We start from the raw sequence: 13137 nt of genomic DNA, 5'->3' as shown, positions 1-13137 counted from the left end.
GTAGCGTGTAAGCTCCTGTGAGGATCTGTCATGTTGTGTGGATGTTGGCGCCCCCTGTGGACAGAGTGGTACGTCTCCACTCTTTGCTGATCTCGTCCTGTTCATATGTAAGTCCATGCCAACAAAGAAACACTGTAGGCTGCTGTAGGGCCCTACATACCTGTAGTGTGAGCCAGAATGAACAACCACAGTGTGCCTTGTTTCAGAGCCTGGATGCTAACACTGTTTGGAAACAGCAGTAATGCTGTCATGTAAATAAATGTTCCTTTGTGATACTTAAAGTTTTACAGCTCGGCAGCTACGCCTACCTGTACCACCACTGTTAGAGCGAGCAGATGTGGTGGATGCACCTGTGATGTAAAGCTAGTGTATTAATCATATGTTATTCTCCACTTTAAAGCAGCTCATTTATTCATTATTCAGCCTGATTCCCACACTGCAGGAGGGACACAGTGTAATGAGAGGGAGTAAGTGGCCCCGTGTGTGGGCTGGTGGCACTTTGCCGTCCTGCGTGGGCCGGATGGACGTGTGTGTGTGTCGTGTCTGCCAGTGAAAACAAAGTGAAACAAGAAGCAGACGTAACGAAGAAAGTTGTGATGTGAAACTTTATGTGAACTCAGAGGAGCAGCGGGCACCAACACGAAGGCAAGGTTAAACTGGCTGCGATATCTGCCAAGGAAGCTCTCTAATTGACAGCTCAAGGCCCTCACTGTTCTTTATTCCGCAGACATTCACAGATCTAATTAACAAAACCATCAGCCTGTCTTTTTCCGTGTGATTAGCTGTTTTTTTTATCTCAAAGAGGAGTCGGCTGCTCGGCGAGGGTCACAGATACAGAGAGCCACGAGGATCAGCTCCTCCTCCACATAAAGAGAAAGAGATTAAAAACCAAACACGGCAGGACTAATGAAGGTGAAAGTGTGAAGAGTTGTCGCTGCAGAGGAACAAAAAAACACCGTCTTTGTTGGAGAGGTAGGCGAGGAGAATGAAAACGCTTGTAATTATCCGTCTAATAGAGAGCGTCACGGTGTGAAAGACGTCGGGACTCAAAGGCAGGTCTCTCCTTCACGCAGACACAGAACACACGACTGTCAGAAATGTCTGAGACGCGGCTTCAGCGTGATTTGATGTGAGTGTTTGTCGGTTTTCAGGGTTTTCTGCGATGGACTGGAAGCTGCCTCCGAGTCCAAATGTCAGAAGAATTATGAAAATTATGGAATACACGGGTGAAAAGCTGGTTGTCTTTAGGGGAGTGACACGGCTTCAGGGAGGGTGACTTTGTGGAGGCTCAGTCTGTTGAGGGCTGGATGTAAGAGGATATAAAGAATAAACCTAAAGAAACTGCAGAGGATTGAAGTGTGTAAGTCCTACGGTTGTAGTGATCTCTCATCACTACGACATCCCTGCCACAATACATGGAGATGATTGGCTCACTTCTCACGACACACCTGCAAAGGTAAACACCGCTCATTCATTAAACCGTCCTTAAATGGGAGACGCTGGGAGCAAGGATGGCGGCTCACTCCAAGTGAGAGGTCTGTTGTCTCACCGGAGCTGTGTGCCGTTTGTTCTTTTTAAAGTCCACGTGTCAGCTGCAGCGCCCCCTACAGGCCGGGAGCACTTCTGTCGCTCTGACTGGATCTGCAGCGTTTTTCTTTTGCATGTGTTTGTGACTCTGAATCGTTTCTATATTTGCAGTGTGTTTGATGTTTAGTTTTGGACTGTTGCATGTTTTTGAATCGACATTGTTTCTGAATTCGCAGCCTGTTTCTTTGAATTGAAATGGTTTGGGCCGTTGCAGCGTGATCGCCCTTGTTGGCCACCGTAGTTTTCAGTGGATGGTGGAAATAGAGCGGCTGCTGTGACAGAGACCGGCGGACGACTGAGTGGAAAACCTGGACTGGACTAACTGGACTCGTGACTGACGCGTGAGCATTAACTGATTTGTTTCTTTTTCCTTTTTCTGACCTTTTCGTGCCTTGAACTGTTCTGTTGTTTTCGTCTAAAATGAACAGAAATTTCCGATCATTGAACTGGATAAACTGATCATTGATAAACTGCAGTTATTGTGGTTGATGGTGAAAAAGGAAACACGGACTGAACTTTCAAACTTCCGGAAGGAACACTTTTCTTTCATGCTCTTTTTCTCTTCCCGCTCCTGAAATAAAAACCTGAATGACTCTGTTTGTGCTGCTTTATTTTTGTTCTTTGATGCTGTTTGGTGGTTTCTGTTTTGGATTCTAGATGTCTCCACGTTTTTCTGATTTCTTGGGACGGTTGACTTTGTTGATGTTGTTAAGCTACTGACGATAAAGCGTAACGCTTCCTGCACGTTTCACATTAAAAGCCCAACACAACACTGATCTATAGTGAGAGCCATGAGAGACTCTGTGACACCAATGTGTGTCTGACATTTTTATAACTCTGTGACAACTGTTGTAGCTAACATCAATGCAACTATATTCTGTGTACATTTTTCACAATAAAAGCCTACCAAATATTTTTTATTCTTTGACACATTATCCAACTGTATGAGTTTCTCTTGATCACTGTGAAGGTTCTGTTAATGAAAGTCGAATCTCTGAGTCCATGTTTCACAATAAAAGCACAAAAGTATGTTAGTCCTGTGTGACATCCTTCAGTTTTTATTTCCTCATCATATCCTACTGCTTCTTTTATTCGTTCTCTTGATCACTATAAAGCCAGCGTGTATCATTAAGCATACAGTCAATGAAACTCACCTCTTCCTGCACGTGTTTCACAATAAAAGCCTCCTAAAACGGTGCATTTTTTTCAATTCTTTGAGCCAATAGAAGTCAATCTGATGTGCATCTATTTTAACTGACTTATATCCAAATGTTTCTACTTTGCTTGTCTTTGATTTTTCTTACACTAATGTGAAGAAAAATCTACACTTCCTGCACATATTTCACAATAAAAGCCTCCTTAAACAGTGACTTCCTGCACATATTTCACAATAAAAGCCTGCAACAAAAGTGAGGTATTTTATCCTCTGAGCTCCTGTCAGGTTCTTTATGTGATAGCCTTTTATTGTTTTGTGCTCATACTTCTTTTTTTGAGCGTTGTAAAGCGACTGTTACGGCAGCTACCTGCACACGTTTCACAATAAAAGCCTGCCAGAAAAAGAATAACATTCTTTGAGATGCTGTCAGGCCTAGAAAATAAGACGCCGTGCAGGAAGTGTTGGGTTGCACATCGACAGAGCATGCAGAAAGAACAGAGATGTCTTATGTAGATATACATGCCTGTTTCAGATGAAGGCTTTCCTTACAGCGTGCTGGGAACAGTCCTTCTGAGTGTAATAACATGTAACGTGTGTGTGACTCCACTCACCCGGCTCAGCCCCATGTGGTAGCTGCTCTTCTCCAGCTCCAAGGACTCCAGCAGCTCCTCCACTGCCTGGAAACCAGCCAAACAAACAGATTAACAATCAGGGTTTGTTCCCGTTTTACCTGCACATGATCACATGACCTGTCTGCCCAAAGGATGCTAGCTTGGTGTCACAGCAACAAACACCATGCCCCCCCTTAACTGCAGCTAACACAAACACTCACCCCCCCCTGTAAACTGCCAGGAGGGACATGAGAGGACAAAACAAGCTTCTCAGGTCTCTTTCCTGTCAGGTTTCATCCATCGAGTGGACTGCACCTTTAGAGGACAGACTGCACGCCGTCTCCGACTGTCACTCAGAGGTTTGTTAAAGTTTGACGCAGAAATTTAGGATTAGAAATGTGAATATGTGAATGAGAATGAGTTGAAATGCAGAGAAAAAAGAGATACATATTCTCTACACGGGGGCTCTTGATGCTGAATAGACAGAAATCTCTCAACAGGAAGAACTGTAAAGAGGTGGAGCTAAGAAGTTTGTCTCAGAGACATTTAACAGAATTATACTTTGGATTTTGCAGATCTGAATTTGATACGAAGGGCGCGGCCAATGAAGGATGCTGCATTCCTGATGTTTCGCTCTGAAACAGGAAGTGTAAGTCCACTTGAGGAAGGGCCTGCTCCACACGGCTCACTTCTTTCCTCTTACATCGGTCTCCTGTGGGTCCCAAAGTTATCTGAGACTTGTTGATGTTTAACTCTGATCCAAAGGTTTCGGACAGCTTGAGAGACGCTTGCATCGAAATCCACAGTGAACTACAGTCTACAAAAGTCCTACAAAGAGTCAGACTGCAGAACTCTCCAGTGAAGAGCAGCTTAATAGTAAGACATGAGGGGACGGGACACTGACGGGGAGTCTGTATGATGTTTTCCATGTCCTCTCTGTTGTTTTCTCGTCTGCCTTAAAAGCTCCTGTCAGGTACGCCATCTGTCTGCTGACATCACGGCGACATCACGCTGTCCTAAGAGGAAGTGACAGAACTGGGCTGTCAGACGCAAAAACCAAACCTGAGACGGGACGAGCAAACCGAAACCCTCTTCCTGTCGCTTCCTGTGAAACCAGCCCTTCAGATTATCGCCCGTCTCTCTCAGACCTCCTTCTTTCATCCAGCGTCTGTGCTTCTCTCTGCTGTTCGTCCCCGACTCCCACGAGAACCAGGTATTTCTTTCTAAGCTCATCTCTAAGGACTCGTGAGCCACTTTACCGCGCTGTGTTGGGTAAAGAGAGGAGGGCTTGATTTCACTGATCTGCTTCATTAATCAGGTTCCATCTGCTCTCCGGACAGCAGCTACTCGTTTCAATGTTCTTTTTATACTCCGCTTTTACCTGACGCGCGCACAGGCAGTTTTTATTTCCATAAACGTCAGAAAAGTTGCTCCGTTACCTTTAAGACATTAAATTTAGCTCAGGAGGAGCGTGAAACCTTAATGTAGAGATGTTTTCCTCCTGCAGCCCCCCTCCAATCATAAAAGCCAATCAGGCCTGTGTGCAGAGCGGCCGTACACCGCCCGAGCAGCACGTGGAGGACACATTAATCATATGCTCAGGGATGTTCCTAAACTGTTCGGCCTCCTGTACAAAGAAATGCAAAGATAATGAGACGAGGAAAAAAGAAATGTGGGAAGAGACGAGGGACTGGGAGGAGAGAGAGAGCTCTTCCTACTGCCGGTAATTAATCAGTACAGTAGCCGTATGCTGCCAGCCTGCGCAATCATAATTAATTACACACAAGAGCGCTCTTGGAAGAGGAAGAGGACGGCGGAGAGAGAGAGGAGAGCGCGAGGAATAAAAGGATTCTGTTCACACCGAGAGATTAGAACGAGGAGGGCAGAGAGAGGAAAATCCAGACTTTACGGCTTCAACATCCGGCTGAAAGTTTGGGCCAGAAAATGAGCTGACTTCTTTCTGTGGCTCTCCAGTGACTCAGTGTGGTTCTTCTATAGAATCAGAGGGCTTAAAAGAGATAAGATGATCGATGTGGATGCAGCAGATATCCTGACTTTGACCCCATCGTATCGACTAAAGCTAAATCAACATTTCTCCACTTTGAATGAAGGCTTCCTGCAGTCTCTAAACTTCTACACTAAACTGGAATAAAAAGCAGCGCCTGTTTCTCTGAAAGTAAAGACTCATTATGTGTTTGCGTCGTTTGTTTCCCTCCTGAGGATCCTCACAGGAATCTTTAAAACATGTACTTTGTTACATCACTGATTTAAATATATTTAGAGTCATAATCAACAGAAGGAACTAAAAGAAATCAAAGTGAAACTAATGTAGAGGTGTGATCGCAAAGGCCTTAATGCTAGCTAAGCTAATGTTAGCAGAGAATTGGTTGAATGCTAACATTAGCTCCTGTGACTGAGCTGTAGGAACCTAATGGGTTACCATGAGTCAAAGTCAAACAAGTCATTTAATTATGTTTATGCTGTTTTAAACCTGAACACAGCAGAAAGAAGCTTCAAACCTGAGCGTGACGTCAAAGAAAAATGGCTGCCGTGTGAATACTGTTGGTTTTAGTCTTTTTATGTTGACAATAAAAATAATTAGAAACTGATTTAAGCTTTTTATTTGTGCCTAATACAACAATAAAAATCATAGCTTTAAAAAGCACAAGTTACAGTAGAGAAGTTTCCGTCATACGGCAGACACTCACCCTCTTCTCGTCTGTGACGATGTAGTTGCGGCCGTGCTTCTTGGTCAGGTGAGGCGCCAGGACGTCGAAGCGTCTGCGGAACTCAGAGAACACCATGTGGTCGGGGTATCCTGGAGGGAGGGAGGGAGGGAGGGAGCGAGGGAGGGAGGGAAGAAAAACACCAAACACAGAGGTCAGAGGAGCGTCTGCAGGGAGGAGAGCTGACTTTTACTGCCCGGAGGGAAATACAGACCGAGCAGAGAGAAAAGTTTGAGGAAACGTTACAAGACGAGTTTCTAAAGAAAGAGAGGCGAAGACGTGAGGATGCTGAAAGGTTTGGGACAAAGGCCTTCTGACAGGAACAGCAGTGAAACTCTTTCATTTTCTGTCTTTACAAGTCAAATCCATCTCTTGGTTCTAATCATGTGGGCGAGAACAGAAGGAACAGAGTTCATGTTTTACTGATGAGTGGTGAAAGAGTCGCAGTGCAGTAACAATGAAAGATAATAAAAGGTAAACTTTACAGACAGAACTTTGGTACATTAAAGAGAGATATTTAAAAGAGCCGCACAGTCGAGCTCAGATGAAACCAGAATAATCTCCATGAAGATAAACCCTTCGTCCTCCTCACCTTGCCTGTAGATCCGCAGAGCGTCCAGCAGTTTGGACCCTCTGAGCTGAGCTCTCAGGAGGCCCACGTCCAGAGTCATCAGGCCCGAGTCGGAGCTCTCTCCGTGGGTCACACGGGGCTCACCTCCTCCACCCACTGCCTCCGCTTTGGGCAGCAGACAGTGGACGAAGTGAACCCTGGAGCGACGCACCATGTCGATCAGAGCATCCTGAAAACAGACGAGGAGGATCAGAGATCTGCTTCAACAGAATCTTTGGTTTCTTTCTTTATCCATCGTGAAACCCAAAGAGCAAGCCGAGAAATCTCTGCAGCAGTGAGGCTTCTCTACGTTAAAGTATAAAAGGATGGATTTAAGAATCCAGGTAATAAAAGGCTTCAGCATGAAAAACAGTCACTGTTCATCACTGCTGATGGACACCTCAAAGAGCTGACCAACGTTACATTTTACCTAAACGAATCCGCGTCTCGTCCACTCACCACTTGCAGTTTGACCTGGATACACAGACTCTTCTTCTTCACGGCAGCCACGCCCGTGGTGAAGGTCTTCCTCATGCTGGTGGCTCGTCGCAGGGCGAGCTGCGAGCTGCCCTCCAGCCCTGCGATGGAGCCCGACAGCACCGTGGCCCCGCTGGCCCGACCCATGAACAGGCCGCTGATGTTCTTCCTGTGGAGGCAGAAATATGGACGGGATTTAAGACAGGCTGAAAACAGTTAATCAGTTATTAAAGAGATAAAAACACAGCACTGGAGACACTGCTGGACATATGAACAGCACAGGACTCATCAGCACAGACTGCGTGTTGAAGCTGTGGTTTGTCGTACTTCTGGGAGTCCTGCAGCAGCGTGGCAGCGTTCTGGGCTGCAGGGTTGTGTTTGGCGTGGCTCAGCCAGCCCTGAGCGTTGTACTCCACCCAGTCCGTCCCGTGGCTGTGACCCAGCAGGAAGAGGTGGGGCTTCTCTCCTCGCAGCAGCAGATTGGCTCCTGAAACACACGAGACATATCTCCATCATGATGTCAGGAGGATGATCAGAGCTGTAACTGCATCTCCAGGAGCCTTCTGGTGACCGTGCTCACCTTTGTTGTCTCCCTGTGCAGAGCCGTAGTAGCTGAAGAGTCTCTCCAGCATCGTCTCCTCTGAACCTCCGGGCTGGACCGCCTCCTCCTCCATCAGCCACAGCAGACCTCGAGCCTCGTCGGTCCGGGCCAGAGTGCGAACCTGAGACAGAAACCAACACACATGTCAGAGACTCCTTCTGTCACAGTGTAGCAGGGTGCAAACAGAGTCTGCAGAAACATGTGCATCACCCTCTAAAGCAGCACAAATAAAGAAGCCTGTGTCTCTTCTTTTTATTGATTTGTTTAGTTTTACGCTGAAAAACTCGGGCGCTGTACAAATATTGCAGATATCCACTGAGAGCTTTTTATGCACCTGATCTTAGCTTCTGATATCTGTGTTTGTACGGCTTCAACTTCCTCCAGGAGAGAGGAACTTTGGGAGGAACCAGAGTCTTAATGAGGTTGAAGGGATGTTTGAGTTTGCTCAGGGGGGGTATTTAAGTACAGGAACGTTGGTGTTGCTAAAAACGTCTGATTGATCGATGGACGTGCAGCATTTTACTTCAGCCACAAAGCGGTTTGTTCGTTCACATCAGTTACAGACGAGTCCCGGCCCTGCTGATGATTTACCAGCATCGTATTTAAATCACGATGACTTGCTGATGTTTAGTGGCATAAACATGTAAAAACAGGCGCTGCTCTTCACACTCAGCAGACTCATTGACGTTACGGTCACAGGTTTAAGATGCAGAGGAAACAGAGACGACGTCGGGCTGCAGGGACCTGACAGTGGGGCGTAAGGTTCCAGGAACTGCGACTTACTGGACCAAAGTATTAATGAGTCGATGTAAAGATACTATTAATGTTCAATTACTGTCTTCAGGTTTGTTGTGGTAAACGAGTCAACCAGTCTGTAAACGATCTGCAGTCTCCTTTGGTTGGATTCTACGGAAGCCCCAAGCAGACAAGCATCCATACATTTCGTGAAACATTTTCTGTCGATGTGGAAACAGAACAACAGGCTGCTCACTGTGATGTCACAGAGCAGGACATGCTGCCACGCCCACACTGAGGAGGTCTGTTTGTTCGTGCTTCTGCAGCTCTGGAGATACGAGTTATGATCACCTGACGTTACGGTGCTGCAGCGCTGTTACCTCCAAATAAATAAGTAGAAGAAAGAAAACAACTGAAATGTCTTGTTGTCACAGGAAAGTAAATAAAATGTACGGATGCATGTCCGCTTCAGGCTTCCGTAGAATGATCCAAAGCAGGAGCTATGTTTGTTAATATTTAAACTTTGGACTTTTAATAATGTTTTTAATGAACTGGATCAAACACTGCTCATGAGATCAGACTGATGCATTATTATTAACAGTAAATGTTGAGTTGTTCTAACCAAGCTAGCTAACTGTGACAGATGTTTGGGGGCGTGTCTTCGATGAGCCCATACGCAGCAGGTGAGTAAAACTGTGTGAGTGTTTGAATGTTGCTCTCTGGCTCTTTAATGAGTCAGTTCATAAAGTGCCGATGTGATCCTGAAACGTGTTGTTAAAGACGAGCCGCTCTAAATAAGGAGACAGGACCTCAACAAACAGGCAGCTTCTGATTCAGTCGAAGGTTAACTGAGTCTCAAAGCCTCCAGGATCAAAGAGGAGACGCTGTTTCTGCTGCTGGAAGCTAATTAGCAGCTACGGTTTAATATGCAGGGAGTTGTGTTTGTGTGTCTGTGTCACAACATTTAGTCTGAATTCTTACAATTAAAACCAAACAAGTTTTCTTGCTGCCCTCAAAAGGACTCTAATAAAGTAAGCGTGGTCTGATCTGATGCTCGGGAAACGTCATGTTTTAATGCATTCAGAAGCTGCTACGTTTAAAGACCTTAATTATCTGTGAACATGAAACGGTTAAAGGGAATGTTGATGAAAAAAGTGATGATAGTTCATCCTCAGAGCGGCGTTCATCTCATTTTACAGAAATCCATCAAAAGTTGTTGATCGTTGCGACGTCATTTCCTGCAGCATCTGTCTTGGAGTTATCTAAGCGACCTTCTAGCTATTGTTTCTATTTGTGATCAATTAAATCAGGAATACTAATCAAACATGTTCACCACATTTTTAGACCCATGACACGTGTTAACCATCATCGCTCAGATTGCACGAAGGACCGACGCTTTGCAGCTTTCTGTTGCAAAAAGAACAAAGTTTCCAGCTTTTACAGGTTTGTCACAATTTAAAGAGGATTATCTGTTTGCAGATTTCACACAAACCAAAGCTAACCGTCTTTAATATTGTAGAACTTAGAAATCAACTTTGAACTCCGGCCTGCAGACTCTGTGGCTCCGTCTTCCTTTGTTGCTGATGCTGCTAAAAGGACGCTACATGCTAAGCTAGGCTGCACCGACTTAACAAACAGATACAGTAGTCTAACTCTCTGTTTTCTCTGTGCAGCCAACTTCTACATAATCCCTCCCACATGTCATTTGAAATTAAACAGTCTTAAAAGCCACCTGCTCGCGCCAGTACACCTGCATTTTGCAGAAGTTCTGCAGAGGTCGTCACTTTGGGGCCACTAATGATGGAAAGTTTTTTAAGGAGAAGCCAACGAGAGGAGAGAGAGACCCTGAAAGCTAACAAGAGGAGAGAGAGACCCTGAAAGCCAACGAGAGGAGAGAGAGACCCTGAAAGCTAACGAGAGGAGAGAGAGACCCTGAAAGCTAACAAGAGGAGAGAGAGACCCTGAAAGCTAGCAAGAGGAGAGAGAGACCCTGAAAGCTAACAAGAGGAGAGAGACCCTGAAAGCTAACAAGAGGAGAGAGAGACCCTGAAAGCTAACAAGAGGAGAGAGACCCTGAAAGCTAACGAGAGGAGAGAGAGACCCTGAAAGCTAGCAAGAGGAGAGAGAGACCCTGAAAGCTAACAAGAGGAGAGAGACCCTGAAAGCTAACAAGAGGAGAGAGAGACCCTGAAAGCTAACAAGAGGAGAGAGAGACCCTGAAAGCTAACAAGAGGAGAGAGAGACCCTGAAAGCTAACAAGAGGAGAGAGACCCTGAAAGCTAACGAGAGGAGAGAGAGACCCTGAAAGCTAACGAGAGGAGAGAGAGACCCTGAAAGCTAACAAGAGGAGAGAGAGACCCTGAAAGCCAACGAGAGGAGAGAGAGACCCTGAAAGCTAACGAGAGGAGAGAGAGACCCTGAAAGCCAACAAGAGGAGAGAGAGACCCTGAAAGCTAACGAGAGGAGAGAGAGACCCTGAAAGCTAACGAGAGGAGAGAGAGACCCTGAAAGCTAACGAGAGGAGAGAGAGACCCTGAAAGCTAACGAGAGGAGAGAGAGACCCTGAAAGCTAACAAGAGGAGAGAGAGACCCTGAAAGCCAACAAGAGGAGAGAGAGACCCTGAAAGCTAACAAGAGGAGAGAGAGACCCTGAAAGCCAACAAGAGGAGAGAGAGACCCTGAAAGCCAACAAGAGGAGAGAGAGACCCTGAAAGCTAACAAGAGGAGAGAGACCCTGAAAGCTAACAAGAGGAGAGAGAGACCCTGAAAGCTAACAAGAGGAGAGAGACCCTGAAAGCTAACAAGAGGAGAGAGAGACCCTGAAAGCCAACAAGAGAGAGAGACCCTGAAAGCTAACAAGAGGAGAGAGAGACCCTGAAAGCTAACGAGAGGAGAGAGAGACCCTGAAAGCCAACAAGAGGAGAGAGAGACCCTGAAAGCTAACGAGAGGAGAGAGAGACCCTGAAAGCCAACAAGAGGAGAGAGAGACCCTGAAAGCCAACAAGAGGAGAGAGAGACCCTGAAAGCTAACGAGAGGAGAGAGAGACCCTGAAAGCCAACGAGAGGAGAGAGAGACCCTGAAAGCTAACGAGAGGAGAGAGAGACCCTGAAAGCCAACAAGAGGAGAGAGAGACCCTGAAAGCCAACAAGAGGAGAGAGAGACCCTGAAAGCTAACAAGAGGAGAGAGAGACCCTGAAAGCTAACGAGAGGAGAGAGAGACCCTGAAAGCCAACAAGAGGAGAGAGAGACCCTGAAAGCCAACAAGAGGAGAGAGAGACCCTGAAAGCCAACAAGAGGAGAGAGAGACCCTGAAAGCTAACGAGAGGAGAGAGAGACCCTGAAAGCTAACAAGAGGAGAGAGAGACCCTGAAAGCTAACGAGAGGAGAGAGAGACCCTGAAAGCTAACGAGAGGAGAGAGAGACCCTGAAAGCCAACAAGAGGAGAGAGAGACCCTGAAAGCCAACAAGAGGAGAGAGAGACCCTGAAAGCCAACGAGAGGAAGACAAATCTCAAACTTGATGCTAATTAATAAAACGATGTGGACGAGCTCCAAAAGGAAACAGAGAAAAATGAGCCAACACATCGACGAGCCAGCAGACCTGGCAGAGCTCGAACCATCATTAACTGCTTTAGTCTCTTTGTTAGGGTAAATCTGACAACACGTCATGAGCTTTAAACAACACACACCTGGCAGGTGAACAATAGAAACACCTCCTGTGAAACATGCAAGTTTAAATAATCAGAAAATCGAGAGCTGAAAGTAAATGTATCTGCTCGACTGAACGGGGCTGCTGTGAGAGTCATAAACACATTAACATCCATCCATCATCTACACCGCTTATCCTGTTCAGTCATTGGGCGAGAGGCGGGGCTACACCTGGACAGGTCACCTGTCAATCACAGGGCTGACACACAGAGACAGACAACCTTTCATGCTCACATTCACACCTACGGGCGACTTAGAGTCACCTATGACCCTAACGAGCATGTCTTTGGACTGTGGGAGGAAGCCGGAGTACCCGGAGGGAACCCACGCATGCACGGGGAGAACATGCAGACTCCACACAGAAAGGCCCACTACGTCTGAGCCGGGACTCGAACCAGGAACCTGCTAGCTGTGAGGCGACAGCGCTACCCACTGCACCACCGTGCCGTGTTGATTTAAATGAAGCAAGGTGACAGTTTTCCAGATTAGACGGCGCTCAGACACAGTGATGGCAGCTGAAGCTAGATGCTAAATTAGCCTCAGATCTGTAACTATCTAAACCTGTCAGAGGCGACGACAGGAGCTACATGTTAGCATTTCAGTGCGGGTATTAAGGCTACAAATCCGGTGCATTAAAGTCTCACTGAGGCTGAAGTGTCTTTAATCTGCAGCTAACCACAGGCACATGCACAGAGACGCCTGAATCACAGACAGTAACAGGGAGGTGTCTTACCAGAGCTTGTGTGGAGGCGTGGTCAATAGCTGCTACAGACAGAGAGGTACTGGACTCTATGTCATCTAAAGCAAGCTCTATGTTTTCCTAGACGCAGGAGGGACAAAGGCGGAGGTTAGTAACCTACAGAGATTCACAGAGCATCAATAAATCACAGCTCACACTTCTGTTATGAAACCTGCTGATTGGGTTG

The 13137-nt window shown here is 46.3% G+C and overlaps 1 protein-coding gene across 1 annotated transcript in view; it reads right to left on the bottom strand.

Moving 5' to 3' along the window:
• Positions 1-13137, bottom strand: part of myo18ab (myosin XVIIIA b) — a 118146-nt gene that overhangs the window by 52906 nt on the left and 52103 nt on the right. Inside the window, exons 15-21 of the mRNA XM_069676677.1 lie at positions 12945-13031; positions 7748-7889; positions 7495-7654; positions 7150-7336; positions 6673-6880; positions 6063-6172; positions 3355-3420 (exon numbers count right to left, since the gene is read on the bottom strand). Coding sequence (XP_069532778.1) covers positions 3355-3420; positions 6063-6172; positions 6673-6880; positions 7150-7336; positions 7495-7654; positions 7748-7889; positions 12945-13031 — 960 coding nt within the window. The remainder of the gene's footprint in view (positions 1-3354; positions 3421-6062; positions 6173-6672; positions 6881-7149; positions 7337-7494; positions 7655-7747; positions 7890-12944; positions 13032-13137) is intronic.

Source organism: Semicossyphus pulcher, unplaced genomic scaffold (genome assembly GCF_022749685.1).
Source record: "Semicossyphus pulcher isolate SPU_LCO1_2020_fin unplaced genomic scaffold, fSemPul1.0.p SCAF_26, whole genome shotgun sequence".
NCBI classification, from domain to species: Eukaryota; Metazoa; Chordata; class Actinopteri; order Labriformes; family Labridae; genus Semicossyphus; species Semicossyphus pulcher.
The sequence above is the reverse complement of the archived record's forward strand: the minus strand, read 5'-3'. Positions and strand labels throughout refer to the sequence as shown.